Below are 14,431 nucleotides of genomic sequence, written 5' to 3'. Positions count from 1 at the left end.
ACGTAGGGACAGAGCCTGGCTGATTGATTCCTTTAGAGGAGACGCTCTTCAGCCTTTTAACGTTTTTTTTCCGTTGGTGTTCTGTAAGCAGATGAGTACAGGAGATATGCACGAACATAGCAAGGCTGGAGCACCCTGAGTCCTACGGTGTTAGGAAGGAAAGAGCGTTGGTAGAGATTGCTAAATAACGGGGCATAATGGGGCCAGCAGAGCGGGGCACGGTGGACCGGACACGCAACCCTACCAATGAAAGAAAAAAAGAGAAGCGTAGACAACGACAGCTTCAAACTTTGTTTCCTTTCCTGTTCTCAGGGCCTCTTGGCCCTCGTCAATAAATAACAAAATATACAAAATAAGAAACAAGAACAACAAAGAGGCGGAGGAACATAAATACGGGGAAACAGGGAAAGCCCTTTGGCTCAATAGAGACTGGCCGGACCCCTCATCTCTACAGCTTGAACATGCCAAAGTAGGTGTTGCCAGGGTTGGTGTTCACTAGCGTTGAGTCCGTCACGTTGACGAAGACCATGTCGCCCTGCCGCAGCTCGAAGACACCACCCTCCCGGATGGACTGGAGCTCACAGAGAGCCGTGGAGGTGCTGTGCGTGTCGAGTCCCTTCATCAGGAGCCGGTCCTCTTCCATGGGGAGGTACAAATAAATATAGAGGGTGAACGGCGCGGAAGCCGCCGCCTTGGTGCAGAAGCTGACTTGTGAGTAGATGTAGTAGAGCCCTGCTTTCTCCACCTTCAGTTTCCCCTCATGGTAGGTTATCAAGCTGCTTGTTGGGGCGTAGCTCGTTGTCCTCCACTCCAGCACTGGGGAGAAAATATGGCTATTGAGCTAGGATAGATCTTGTTCGGGAGGCTGATTCTGGGGGGCAGCCCCTGGGGCATTCGGCATCACAACCTCCAACTCCAGTGGGGCAAAAGGGGGTTCCTGCCCACCCCAGGACACCATCCCCAAACCATGGGACACAGATTCCCATCCCTGAAGATGGGATGCAGTTGTTGGTGAGACACAAGCCCTTGCATTGATGCAAATGGAGGGCCACTTTGCTTTCTTCATCTAACCATGTGGAAATCATAGGATCACAGGCTGGCTTGTGTTGGAAGTGATCTTAAAGATCAGTGCTTGGAGCAGAGGTAAGGATTCTTCAAGGAACTGCAAAAATAAATGCCCCCTAGGCTTGGTGCTGCTCGCACCTCCAGGAGCTCTGCCTCCCCGCAGACCTGCTGCTGCCATTGCTTCTGGGGCACAAGTGGTGTCCTTGGAGCAGCTTGTGGACATGAACTCCCATGGGGAGATCTCCTCTACCCCCCGCTGCCGAATCGCGGAGCTCCTGGCAGCCCACTGAGATTGGGGCTGCTTTGTAATTGCAACAAGTGCTCAAACAAGGAGTTTCGAAATGCAATGAGCATCTTGATTCTTTGATCTTATCTATTACGGAGCTTTCCACAGGTAGAATGAGCTCTGGGTGAATTGCTGCGTCAGAGATGGAAAGAGCAGTTGCCGATTACTGGCAGTTACTCCAGAATTAAATCAAACATGCTCTGATTGAGAAGTCCTTGCGAGACTGAGAGGCTGACCCTGAAAACTCTTATTCTCCTCAGTAAGCCTTGCAGGAGGGCACCTAGCCAGGGCTGTGCTGGGGACAAAGCCACGAGAGCTGCCTTACCTGACACTGCTCTGCTGCTCTTCACCCCTGCCAGGTGTGTTGCGATCGGCTGCCTCTTCTCCTCTGCAATTGGAAAACACCGGTGTTAATGGGGCCCAGCACTGCTCTACCCCCACAACCCAGAACTCCCAGCCCAGGTACAAATCCAGCCCAGAGGCAGTCTGCAAAGCCCCCTCCTGTTTGAATGAGGCAGGGTCTGGCCTCAGCAATGACATGAACTTGATGTGCCCACTGCTTACCTGCCACAGATGTCTCATTCCTACTCTTCAAGTGGGGGTGCTCATGACCTGCAAGGAGAAAAAGTGAAGGATTTAATTTTGAGTTTATTTTCATCAACTTTGGGCAATGCAGTATCTTGGCAAGACAGCTGTATCCAGGTCTCTGCCAACCCCATGCCATACACAGTCCCCCCCCATGGAGATGCTCTGCTGCTCCCGATAGGCCCCACCAAGGGTACCAAAGGACCTGACCCTCTCTCCTGTCCCCTCTCCCCTTCCTCCTGCAGACACTCATCTCTGCCCTCCAGCAGCACCATGACACTCACCTCTGTGCATTTCAAATTTTGGCAGCTCCTCACTGGCTGTCTTATCCTGCAACAACAGCAAAAATATATACTTGAAGATAGGTACCCTTCCACTTGTTAAAATAATACACTCTTTTAAGATGTATGAATCAAACACCATTAAAGCCTGTGTCTAAAAGATGCTCTGGACAAAACTCGGTGCTGTTTGTTACCAGCAAAAAGTACCAGAAGCCATCAGATCCCCCAGCACCTTCCCAGCATTGTGTACGGCTGTGGGCTTCCCTGTTCTTTGCAGTATGGGGGTAGCCAAACTACTGGTCTTAGGTCTTTAATTTTAATAATGCTGTGCAATTAAAATGCTCTGCAAGGTGGCTCTTTTTCACCCAACCATGAGAAACCTCTGCATTAGGTGGAGGTGATGTCCCTAAGCCACGGGGAGGCATTTGCATTGCATCCTCCTCCTGCTCCTCGCTGGACTCACTCACTCCAGCTGGTCCAAGTCATGCACTGTCATTAAGGGTTGAGCTTGAAAGTGCTCCTAACATCCTCCTTCCCACCCGCACAGCAACTGAGAGAGCTGGAAGACAGCAGAATGCCAGTGTTTTTCAGGCCAGGATGGCAGCTCCATCCCATCCCACCTCTCTGCAGTTGGACGTGCTCTGGCCATGCTTTGGGGAAAAAAATGGATGAGATTTTTCATTGATGTCATTCGTGTAAAAATATCTTGTAAAAAAGGGTATAAAAAAAGAGTGCCTCTTCTGTAGCCCCAAGATTTCAAGAAGGCTTTGGGTGATGCTTTGTGTGTGCCTGGGAGCCTCCCTCCACCTTTAGCAGGGGTTGTATTCACCCAGCAGCAATCTACCTTGCACTGGAGGTCCTGGAAGCCCTTTAGAACTTTATCACAGTCCAGTAACGTCGACTTCTGACCTTCTCCCGTCTGACATTTCTGCACTTTTCTCAGGAAGATGTAATCTTCATTTAAACTCAACACCTCTTCCATCTGCGGGGGGGGGGGGAGAAGAGAGAGGGTCAATGTCCTGCTGCTGGGAAATGCAGATAGGAGTCATCCTCTCCAAATCACAGCCTGGAAACCCAAGCCCCAGGCTGTCAGCCACTTACATCTTAATTTAGATCAAGACAACACATTTAAAAGCCACTTAATACCAGTCTTATCTTTGCATCTGCATTCTGGGTTTGAGATACATTCCATTTCTATAGCTTTCTGCTTTGGGGGAAACAGTTTTAGATCGGTGATTTTGAGCGCTGTGCAGTGCTGCTGCAGTCACAGCAACTTCAAATAGAGCTTTTCAGCTCTTCAGTTTTTGCTAAGTGCTGTCCCACGTGCAGGACAGGATTACGGATACTACAAACCTTCCATCAAACAGGGCCAAGTATTAAGGCCCACTGCTGATTTTCCCAAAGCAGAATCATAGAACTGTTTGAATCGGAAGGGATCTTTAAAGGTCATCTAGTGCATATCTCCTGTAATAAACAGGGACATCTACAGCTCCATCAGGTGCTCAGAGCCCCATCTGTCCTGACCTTGAAAAACTTCACTTCTGGACTCACTTATCCCCCCGATGAGTGTCCCAGTGCTGCTGCGGCACCAGCATGACCAGCGGGATCCTGAAGGCTAACACAGCACCCAGGTTCACCCAGACTGGTTTGCTCTTAGCAGCTCCTCTTTGCCAATCCATTATCACTTTGTTAAAGAAGGGAACAGCCCCCTTCATCTGTGTACATCTTCTCTTAGTGGCAAGTTAGAGCTGGAATAAGAACACGGGTGTATAAACCCCAGTCCAGTGGTCAGCAGCATCGTGCCCCACGTTCCTCCTTTGGGTGACCAGCTCTCTTTGTGCAGAAGGCAAATGATGTTAACAGTCCAGCAGAGACAGCTTTATCTTATCCAACACTTACCTTATCCATCTTCATGTGAAGATATAAACAGAAGAGTACGGTCCCAATGGTCTGTACCACCATGAACACAGCGAGGAAGCACAGAAACATTTTCATGGTGCTGGGAGAGGTGCTGCCCATGGGTCGGGGTGCTGCAGAGCTGTAGGCTTCATTCATCCTCCGGGCAAGGTGCTGGTGCTCCTGCAAATGAGCTGCTTGCAAGTAGCATGAGAACTGTTGTGTGAGCAGCCGCTGCTGAAGGGATACAGGTTGCAGCAACCTACACTTCCTGGAAAAAAACCCTTCGTAGTGGGTAGGTTTGTTCACCACCATCTCCCACAACAAAAAAAAAAGAGAGAGAGGTTGCTTAGACTTTCTTCTCCGCTGCACTTCCATTCTTTTTCCTACCGTCCTACCAGAAGCAGGTAGCAATTCTTATTCTCAATTTTCATATCTGCTTCTGAAACACTCCTGGCTTCCCCCAGTGTTGTGTGTGTTGTTTTATTTTTCCTATTGTGGATGAATGCTTTGTAACTAGTCACCTTCAGAGCAATGTAGACCATGAGTCAGTGGGCAGTATCGCTGAATTGTGGTGGGGGCTGCCAGGCATTGGGAAGCTCTTTGGAACTCGTTTGTTTCTCAAAATAGGAAGAAAGGTTTTCTACTCTGTTTCCTTTGTGAGACGGACAATTTTGCAATACCTGGAGGAGGCAGATGGGTTGCGCTGGTTCCTGTCCTTCCCTTGTGCCTCCCAGCGGTGAAGTCTTCCTGGGTAGGATTAGGATGGATGCTCCTGGAGAAAGGGACATCTCTGTGGGCGCTGGGACCACAGTGTGGGCATGGCTTCATGCTCCTGGACAGCAGGACTTTGGGTCTTGGTGCTTGGCTGTCAGTTTGGAAAGACACATTTTGAGCAGCTTTTCCAGTGTCACGGTGAAGTGCTCACCCTTCAAACACAGGCACAAGCATCCTCGGACTGTGCCCCCATTAGCACAAATCTGGGCATGGAAAGGGCTGCTGGGGACTCTGGGCACTGCTACCAACCACAGATCTCCACCATAGAATGGCTTTGCTCCATGCTAGAGCAAAAAGGATGAAGCTGGGCTGCCTGCACAGGGGGCTGGGGCGATCAAACCATCATGCAAAGTTGTTTTGAAAGTAACAGGCTGAAAGCAATGCTCTTATCAGATGTGCACGCAGCAAATAAAGGGCTGGATCCTGCCAGAAGCAGGGTGGTGCTAAGCAGGGCTGCTCACCCACAGTGACAGCAGAGGAGAGCTCCCAGCGCCACAGGGCTGCACAGCACAGCAGGATGGGCTCCAGAGCTCGCTTTTGCTATCATCTACCCACTCTCTCGCATCCTGTCCTGTGTGGTTTAGGGTGCTTTTAGCTAAAACTGCAAGTGCTGGTAGCAAAGCACAAACATCTCTGCAACCCAGTCAGTATTTGACCTTGGCAGGTCACTGCGTTCCTAAATATAGCCAAATAACTCAAATATAACCTAAATCACAGATGTGTTACAGTGCCAGGGTCTTTGCTGGCAGCAATTCAGTGGCTGATGGATCTTCAGGGTCCCGTGCCCCCTTACTGCGCTGACTCTGCCATCTTCTTGCACAGAGGGGAGCACTGAATTATAGAATCATAGAATCATTAGGGTTGGAAAAGACCCCTGAGGTCATCGAATACAACCATCAACCCATCCCCACCAGGCTCACTTAACCATGTCAGTGCCACATCTCCATGTTTCTTGAACGCCTTCAGGGATGCTGACTCCATCACTTTCCTGAACAGCCTGTTTGGGATGGGGCTGCAGCCCCCATGCAGTTTGAGGGCACTGCCAACCAATGCTTTCCTTCCCTCTCACATTAAATTCAGTATTACCTTTGGAAATACCAGCCCTGGCCCCTGGCAGGGCTCTGAGCTGACTGTCCCAGAACTGTCCCTGCCATGGAGGGTCTTTCTCCTGCACCATCAAGAAGCTGCCCCCAGGAAAACCCCACAGCACTGAGGGCCACAGTAACCATCAATGCACACTCTTCAAAGCCATCACCCCATGCCTTGGCCAGGCATGGCAACCACCAACATTTTCCAAAGCTCTTCAGACTTTCCTCCGAATTTAATACTCATGTTTGGAGGAAGTCTTCATATGAGAAACAAAACGACATGAGAAGTCGTTACTTAATACTTTCCCCGAATCCCCAGTGTCGGGACCCAGAGGCAGTCAATAAGGTGTGAAACCACAGCAGTGAGTGATGCAGAGAGAAGCAAATAAGGCTTTGCACATCTATCCCTGAGCCCTGGCCATCCCCGGCAGATGAAACCCTCTCAGAGATGTTTCTGGATAGCCACCTATCACCATTGCACCAAAATGAAAGAAAGCTGCAAGGAATGCTGGAAAGCCCAGCCCCGTAGCACACACCTGCAGCTCTGTGAGGATGGGGAAAGGCTTCGCTTTGGGGTCCCCAACACAAAATGTCTACAGAAGCTCTCTGGTTTGCTCTGCAAACCAGGAAACACGGCCTCAATAGTCACCGGTGCCCTGACGAAGAAGACGGTGTGGAAAATGTGACAGTGGGGATCCCAGCAGAGATTCGTCAGCGTGCCTTATTAGGAGGGCAGGCTGGTCGCTCTTCATTAGGATAACGTTTTGTTGTGTTGGCAACCCAGCCCCAACCATCTCCTCTGGCCCCATTACCAGTAGTAATGGTAGTTCTGCATCACATGGGTAGGGAGAGGGGCTCAAAATCCTCAAAACCCATGTCAGCTCCTGCCAGGGCCAGGTTGACTCATGGCTGTATATCGTTGGCCACTTCCTGCTGTAGGGACTTTGGGGATGGAGCAGGAGGGCACGGTCTGGAGGGATGATGGAGGACCCAGTGCCAACCTATGTGGGATTCCCCCAGAGAAGATGAAGTTCACCTGCACCTGGAGACAATCCCACCACTGGGAAACCAACCGGGTTTTCTTTCACCCCCAACCCCCTGAACATAACCATACCCATCTGCTAGAGCACCCGGACGGGTCCTCCAACCCGAGTGAGACAATGGGAAAATGTGATCCATCGCTTGCATTCCTATTGACCTACTTGCAGTATTTCCGCTGATCAGCAAATTGTCTCCACTGCAGTCGGTTTTGTTTACTGAGAAAATATCCGGTTGCAAGCCCTGGTGATCTGCCAAAGGCTGGGAGCAGCTCTGAACACAGCAAGGTGAAAGCTGATGAAAAGAGAGTGAATTTTTTGGGTGCTTGCTGCGGTTTCATGTAACTAGCTCTTTAAAAGATGCTGCTCACCTCACCAGCTCGTTCCACTTGACAAAAGCCAGGTGCTGTGCACCACCAAGAGCAAGACACTCAGAAAGAGGATTTTATTCTGAGTCACAAAAGGAGTTTGCCTGCAATGCTGTAGGAGGGATGCGGAAGGAAACCTATGAGAAAAACCTGATTTGGTCCTTCTGACCACGAGCAGAAATTTGAGCTTTAACATCATTTATTTATTATTTCTTTAGATTTCTTTTTCTTGTGTCTCCCGAGATCTCATGTCCTCGGGATTGTACCCATCACAGGAGAGAGAGGAGACGTACAGAGCCAGAACATCACAGAAAATATCACCAGCATCCGGAGAAGGAAAGGTTACAGTACAGTTTCCGTTCATTTTTTTTTAAGACTTTGTATGACTTAGAGAAAGCTCTGGAGCACAGAGCAGCCTTGGGGTAGTAGGAAAGGTCCGGCTTGGGATGGTCATATCTCCTATGGAAGAGAAGGGCAGGAGGTGGCTGTTGTTAGCATTGTGGCAGTGGCAGGCTTCAGCCTGGTTGCTCATTGTGTCCCACCCCCATGGAGAGACACCTGTGGGGGTCAGCAAACACTCCAGGCTTCAGCAGGCATCACGTGAGCTGCCTGTGTCACTGCAAGGCCAGGGGACAATGCCCAGACATGTGAGGGGAAAACTCTCCCTTCTTTGCCACCCTGCTGAGCTCCCAAGAGCCAAGGGGAAAAGTTGCAAGGGACAGCACTGGGTGCTGCTTTCCCTCTGAGATAACCAGCTCTAGGGGATGCCATCTCCTCAGCTGCTTCCCACCATCCATCCCTGCTGCACCCATGGGTGCACCGGTGATCCCAAGGGGACTGGGATGGGTGAGGGGCCAGGAAAAGCAGAGGAACCAGCCCCATTGCAGGATGGAGGTCCCCAAAGAGCGCGTGGCTCTCACAGCATCTGGACTGCACATCTAGACAGCACATCTGGGCAGCACACACTACTTCTGGGTGGTGATGCTCAGCCACACAGAGCCGCTAAGAGAACGTGTCTCCAAAGTGCTGATGCGAAGCCTCAGAGCAGCCGTGAAACCACAAAAGGCACTAGAAACTTCTTGCTGCGACGGCTGCACCTCCCTCTCCCAGCTTCCTAAAAATAGAGGCTGGCACAGGGTGAACTGCAGCCTTGTGCTGCCAAACAGCCGTGAGTCACCGCAGAAGGAAGGTAGGAGCACCCCGCACACCCCAGGGTGCAGTGGTGCAGAGGTCTGGGACCATCAAAGCCAAAACGAAAAGTGATGGGGATAAGCAAAGCCCACGGGAGGTTTTGCACAGCGGCCACCTCCCACGGCAAAGTGCTGTGGTGTGGGTGGGGGGGGGCCCGGCATCGCCTGTGTATCGTCCCTGGTTCCCCTGACTGGGACAGGACTGAAACAATACCTGCATCTGCGTGGGGCTGGCAAGCAAAACAAAAGGCTCAGGGCAGAGGAGGGATGTGGCTGCATGGTTCGTACCAGTTCAAAAGCTGGAAATCAAAGGTGCACTGTGCTGTGCTTCTGTCTTATCGCTTGGGGTGAGATCAGCCACGCTACATGCGGTGATAGGGACCAAAGAGCTTGTTAAGAAGAGCACGAGGTCAGTCCCAGCATGATCCCCTGGGTCACAGGGATCCCCACAGCATCCCAAAGGCTCACACTGGTGGAAATGACAGGGAAAGGGTGAATGAGGGTGAGCCTGCTTGAGAGGAGCAGGCAAGGAGAAAAGCCCCAGACAGGGACCAAATCACAGAGAAGGCAGCAGCTGAGCATAAACCCACACACTGCCATGAGCTCTAATAAATGCTAAGACTAAATGAGGGGACAAGACACACACGTGGCTTGAGCCTACAGAACCAATCCAGAGTCTTTCACAAAGGAACACAGAGCAGACTCGCAGTGAATGTCATGCAGCAGTTGCTGTGATGCTAACTGGCGGGGGCAGCAGTGAGGTTTCGAGCCGGGCTGGTGGGCAGTGTGTTCCCACTGAGAGCTGCCGTGCTCAGCCCAGGCACAGCTCGCTCTCAGACCGCTCTGCAGTGCTCTGAGCCCTGGGACGTGATCTTGCTAAGAAATCCAGCGTAAAATCCGTGTGAGCTGCACGACATGGCAGAGAGCGGATGTTAAAACAACTCTGCCATCTGCTGACTCCTCCCTGCCCCATCCATCCCTCTTTGGCCCCTGCTGCAGAAAGGATCAGACACGGAGACAAGGATGTCGCCTCAGGGTATTTCTATGGATGAAAACGGTGCCAGCACAGCAACAAATGCCAAATACGCAGCTTGGTGGCCAAGCACAGACTCTCCCCACAGTCTGTTGGGGAGTTACCAGATGGGGATATTGCCATGGTGATGCAGCACTGGGATGCTGCTGCTGCTGCAGGGTGGGAGGTTCCTGATGCCCTCTGTGAATGTGCACAGTGAGCAGGGGATGTAGTGACAAAGCTGATGTCACGGTAACTGCACAGAGAGGCTGTTCCACAAATGGAGTATTTTCCTAAGGGACGTATTTCCTTTCCAACACGAGCCATCAATGACCACAGGCTTCTTGGCAGCTCCAGCTCTCCTTCCTACTGGCACAACATCTCCATTAGAGCCCAACACATTTGTCACCAGGAAGATATTTTGGGTAGTTTCATCACCTGCTGGAGAGAGGCAGGGCACTGAGCACCCCGCCGAGCTGCGCATCCTTTCCACAAAGGCTGTTTCACACTTGAAAATGAGTGCTGAGCTCAGCAGATGCTCAGCCCAAAGCACAGCCTGGAGCATCCCCTCTGCTTTGGGTGTCCGGTGGGTAGAGCCATGTCCCCGCACACAAGCAGTGCTTTGTGCTCTCACTGATGCTCATCGCTCATTCCCTCTGTCAGTACATGACATAACAGCAGTGCACACAGCCTCGGGGGTGGTCGTCAGGATTTTCAGAAAGGGGCTGCCTGGGGTTTTGTGTTAGTCTTGCAAGGCAAGCACATCAATGGAACCGAAAGTAGGTTCGCACCACAGTGCCCACCCATGCAAAGCTGAAACGAACCACAAAGCCAGACAATTGCACAGCCTTCTAATATCTACCAGGCTTGCTTTCCGAGCACTCACTGCTGCTTTTGCAAACAGCCTCAGAAGAATTCAGTGGTGGAAGTGACTCCTTGGCCTGTTCTTGCCAGAAAAAACACTAAGCACATCCTAGAGGGCAGGAGCACATTATTCAGGGTTCTAAGAAAGAGTCTCGGTCTTCAGATAATCCTACAAGTGCTCAAATTACTTCTGGTACAAACCCACCATCACGTCCCTCATGGAGCTCAGCTGAAAGGGAGAAGACACAAAGCAAGGCTCCCCAGCCTGGATGCAGCAGCATGTGAACAGCTGTGGCCACGAGAGATGGAGACCTCTACCTGAGAGGCAAAGCCCCTCTGGGCACACACACCATGGAGCCATGCTGGGTCTGGTCACGGTGAAGTGAAACCTTCCAAGTCAGAAGACATGGAAAACCACCAAGGTTTGAAGCGACTTCTTCAGTCCTCTGGTCAGATTTCCAAAGAAAAGCTCTCTCTGGTTGTGCATAAGGACTCATCAGGAAGATGAGAAGCTTATAAGCCCTTGGCTCAGGCAAGGCCATGCCCACCCTTCCTTGCAGAGTCTTCTCTAAGGCACTACCACATTGCTTTGGGACGTTGCAGCTCCTGCTGGGCAGAAAGGCACCAGTGGTTCATTCATAAAATCGTGCCTCGGGTAGGAAAGAGACCAGAGTTCTGCACAAGAAATGAAATGCTTTTGAAGTTACATTAATACAAAATTAATGCATGTTGCATGCATCAGCCCAGTGCCTCGGTGAACACCAAGCCGCACTGTTGTTTTCTTCTTTTAAGAACTACATCACCTGTAGGCAGCAGTGTGCACGAGCTTTGCATTCTCTCTCTTCCACTGGTTTTTGCAGTATGCATTTCCAAATACCTTGTTTTGTTATCAAGCAAAAGAACAGGGTTTGCATTCCTTAGCTCAAGTCATTTCTTGTTCATGGGTTTTCCACATCCATCCCGGCCATCGGCACACAGAGCACCACCCACTCCCCAGTGACCAGGCAGAACACACCTGTGCCAGCCCATTGCTCACCCTCAGGTGTGCAGGGAGCTGCTGACCCACCACCGTGCAGCAATACCACACGCTCAGGCAGCTGGCAGTGACCCCTGCTGTGCTGACTGTGGATCCAAGCTCTGAATCGGACCCTTTAAAGAAACAAGGAATAATGAATCACTTTGATCCCTGAAGTAAATGGCAGCGTTGAGCACTCAGGAAATGTGAGGCCAGGCTCGTTTCCTACATGGGAAAGAACAACATCTTCTTTCATGCCATAATGCCTGTCTGCTCCCAGGAGTTTTACTGTGTGCCAGATGACTGAAACAGCCACTTGTGTTAGAGCCACCAAAGGCACAGAGCGGAGTCAATGACACCGTTGCGTTGGCCAAGGTTTAAGAGGAAGGGCTCCTGGGGACACACACAGCAATGGCCCAAACTCAATCACAGCCCTGAGAGAAAGGCTTTTAGATTCACATCAACCCCAGTGAAAACCTGAGTGCTGACAGCTTATCAGCTGCACGATTTACCCAAACCTGCTGCTAAATAGTCATGAAAGTAGCTGTCAACTGAGAGCGGTCTCGAGGATGCACGTCAAGAGCCAACACAACAGCTTCAAAACATTGTTCAAATGCATAGACGGGGGAAACCGCACAGTTTGACTCATTTAATTGCTTAAGTCAAGCCAAATTCCACTTTAATAACACGCTTATATACAAAGAATATGTCACGAATAACGCATCAACAGAAATACATGTTTTACGCAAAGAAGTCAAACCGGTTCGGTGTCAGATGCTCGTTTACATGTGTATTGATTTAATTACAGATTTCTCTCTCTGTCTTTTCAAGATTGCTAAAAAAGATCCAGCACACAATCCCTGAAACTCTCAAGTTGAGCCAGACTGACGAGATGCACCAATTTTCCCTTTGGTTGTGCCGGCAGAAATGTGCAACAACTCTGCCCTATTGACGCAAAGTCAGAGGGAAGGGCAGCGCTGGCATGGCTCAAGTTGGCAATGCACCACTGGGTGTAATGAGATCTGTAGCTGTCTTCATGAGGATGGAAGGGGGTGGAACCAGGCTGGGAGATCCTTGGATTCCCACCCTGCAGAAAGGGCATCCCCAAAATCAGATGCCTGCACCTCAAGCGTGCTTTCTGCACCCTGCAAAGCCTGCAGAGCATCCTGCCCTCATGCACACAGGGCATCTCCTGTTGCACCCGTGCCCAAATCACCCAGGGGATGCATTAGGCAATCGTTTCAGGCTCTGTCAGCAAATGAAGACATCAATAAGTGGCAATCAGAGACTGTGTGGAGCAAAGTGGGAATGACTCCTGCCCCTCCTGCTCAGCACAAATTGCTCCCTGTGTTCCCTGATGCCGTGGTTCAAGTGAGGACCTTTGTGGTTCATGAGCAAAGTCATGTCCAGCTGCCCTTAGCACACACATGGTCAGCACCTACTGCTAACACCCAGGGCAGGGAAAAGTGTATTTCAATGCTTTTCTTAAAGCACTGAGCTGAGCCAGCATCAACAAATGACAGAATCATTCATGATGGAAAAGATCACTAAGATCATCTATAGTCCAACTATCCTCCTACCACCAGTATTGCCCACCAAACCACAGCCCTCAGTGCCACATCCACCCTTCCCTTAAACTCCTCCAGGAATGGTGACCCCACCACCTCCCTGGGCAGCTTGTGCCAGTGCCTGACCACTCCTTTGGAGCAGAAATCCTCCCTAGTATCCAACCTGAAACAACACACAGTGGGAGGAACTGATGGTACAACATACTCAAATGTCTCAGTTACGCTGAAGCCTGACTGAATTCAGGAACGTTTCCTTAAAATCAGCTTAATCTACCTTTCTGCATCAAAAAATCCAGTCAGAGGAATATCCCAATTGCCTGTCATTGTTAATTAGCCCTGGCTTTTCTCTGCAGACATCTGAGTGCAGTACCGGCCATCCCTTGACTGCATCCTCCAGCAGTACCTCCAATAGCTGTGCCCGTCACTCGGCACCTCTCAGCTGGACAAGGAGGTGTAGAAAATAAACAGCTCACTCTGCTCAGGCTCAAACCCAGAGCTGCACAGCCTACGTTGAGGCAGGATGCGGGAGCACAGGATGCTCTCACCCTTTTGGTGTTGATGTGAGTAAGAGCTGGGGCTCTTCTGCAGGCAGATTCAACCTGGATGGGTCTGTACCGCTTCCCCTATGCTGTGGGACCTGGGACATCGATGCAGTGGCGCAGACCAACACACATAGAGACAGTCCAAACACTCAGGGAGAGCACTGCTGCTAATCCATGCTATGGAGCATGCTGGTCATCATGGGTGGCTTGGATGGGATTTAGGACTCCCTGTCTGCCATGCTTTAGGGACCACCCCATCTCAGTCAGCTCTGCTCCACAGTGGCCACACAGAAGTCCCATCAGCAGCCCCACACTGTGACCCTGCTGCTGCCTCCCCATCCCCTGTGCATCTCTTCAGCACAGAAACCACAGCCATGACTGGGGCAACGTGACCACAGCCGAGCTGCCTGCACAGCAGCACTGCCACGAGGTGACACAGCCCTCTGACAGTGCGTGACACTGAAACAAGGAACAGGCCCCAGCCACAGAGGCACCCACACCACCAGCGTGCACCAGTTTTCTGCTGGAGCTCTCTGAGCATAACGATGCATGAGAACTCAGAGGAGAGCTCTCCGGGCCAACTGGAAACGGGGTGGGGAAGAGGTTCAGTATTTCTTTCCACTCAGTTCACTTCTCTTCTGCCCACCAGAAAAAACGAAATAAAATGGGAAGGAAGCCATCTGTGCAGAGAAAATAACTCCGGGCTGGAGAAGAATGCTGGGAACTTGCACATAACAAAAGCAGATAGCTCTGGGAATCACCACAGATCATCCCCTCCATCCCTTGGAATGGTCGCTGCAGCACTGAGAGCTCAAGGAGGCAGAAGATGGGCACGGCCCGCACAGCCCTTCTCCTCC

At 51.0% G+C, this 14,431-nt stretch overlaps 1 protein-coding gene across 1 annotated transcript; it reads right to left on the bottom strand.

Annotated features, from left to right (window-relative positions):
* Positions 1–332: 332 nt before the first annotated feature.
* CD40LG (CD40 ligand) lies at positions 333–4,272 on the bottom strand. Its single transcript, XM_072336118.1, has 6 exons — positions 4,117–4,272; positions 3,062–3,199; positions 2,221–2,266; positions 1,916–1,963; positions 1,677–1,739; positions 333–816 (listed from the first exon to the last, which is right to left on the bottom strand). The coding sequence occupies exons 1-6, from the start codon at positions 4,270–4,272 to the stop codon at positions 449–451; spliced, it is 819 nt and encodes a 272-aa protein (XP_072192219.1). The 3' UTR covers positions 333–448.
* Between the last annotated feature and the right edge of the window lie 10,159 nt (positions 4,273–14,431).

The sequence above is a fragment of the Excalfactoria chinensis genome, chromosome 4, assembly GCF_039878825.1.
Source record: "Excalfactoria chinensis isolate bCotChi1 chromosome 4, bCotChi1.hap2, whole genome shotgun sequence".
NCBI classification, from domain to species: Eukaryota; Metazoa; Chordata; class Aves; order Galliformes; family Phasianidae; genus Excalfactoria; species Excalfactoria chinensis.
Note: the sequence above shows the minus strand (reverse complement) of the source record. Positions and strands in the feature narration are given on the sequence as shown.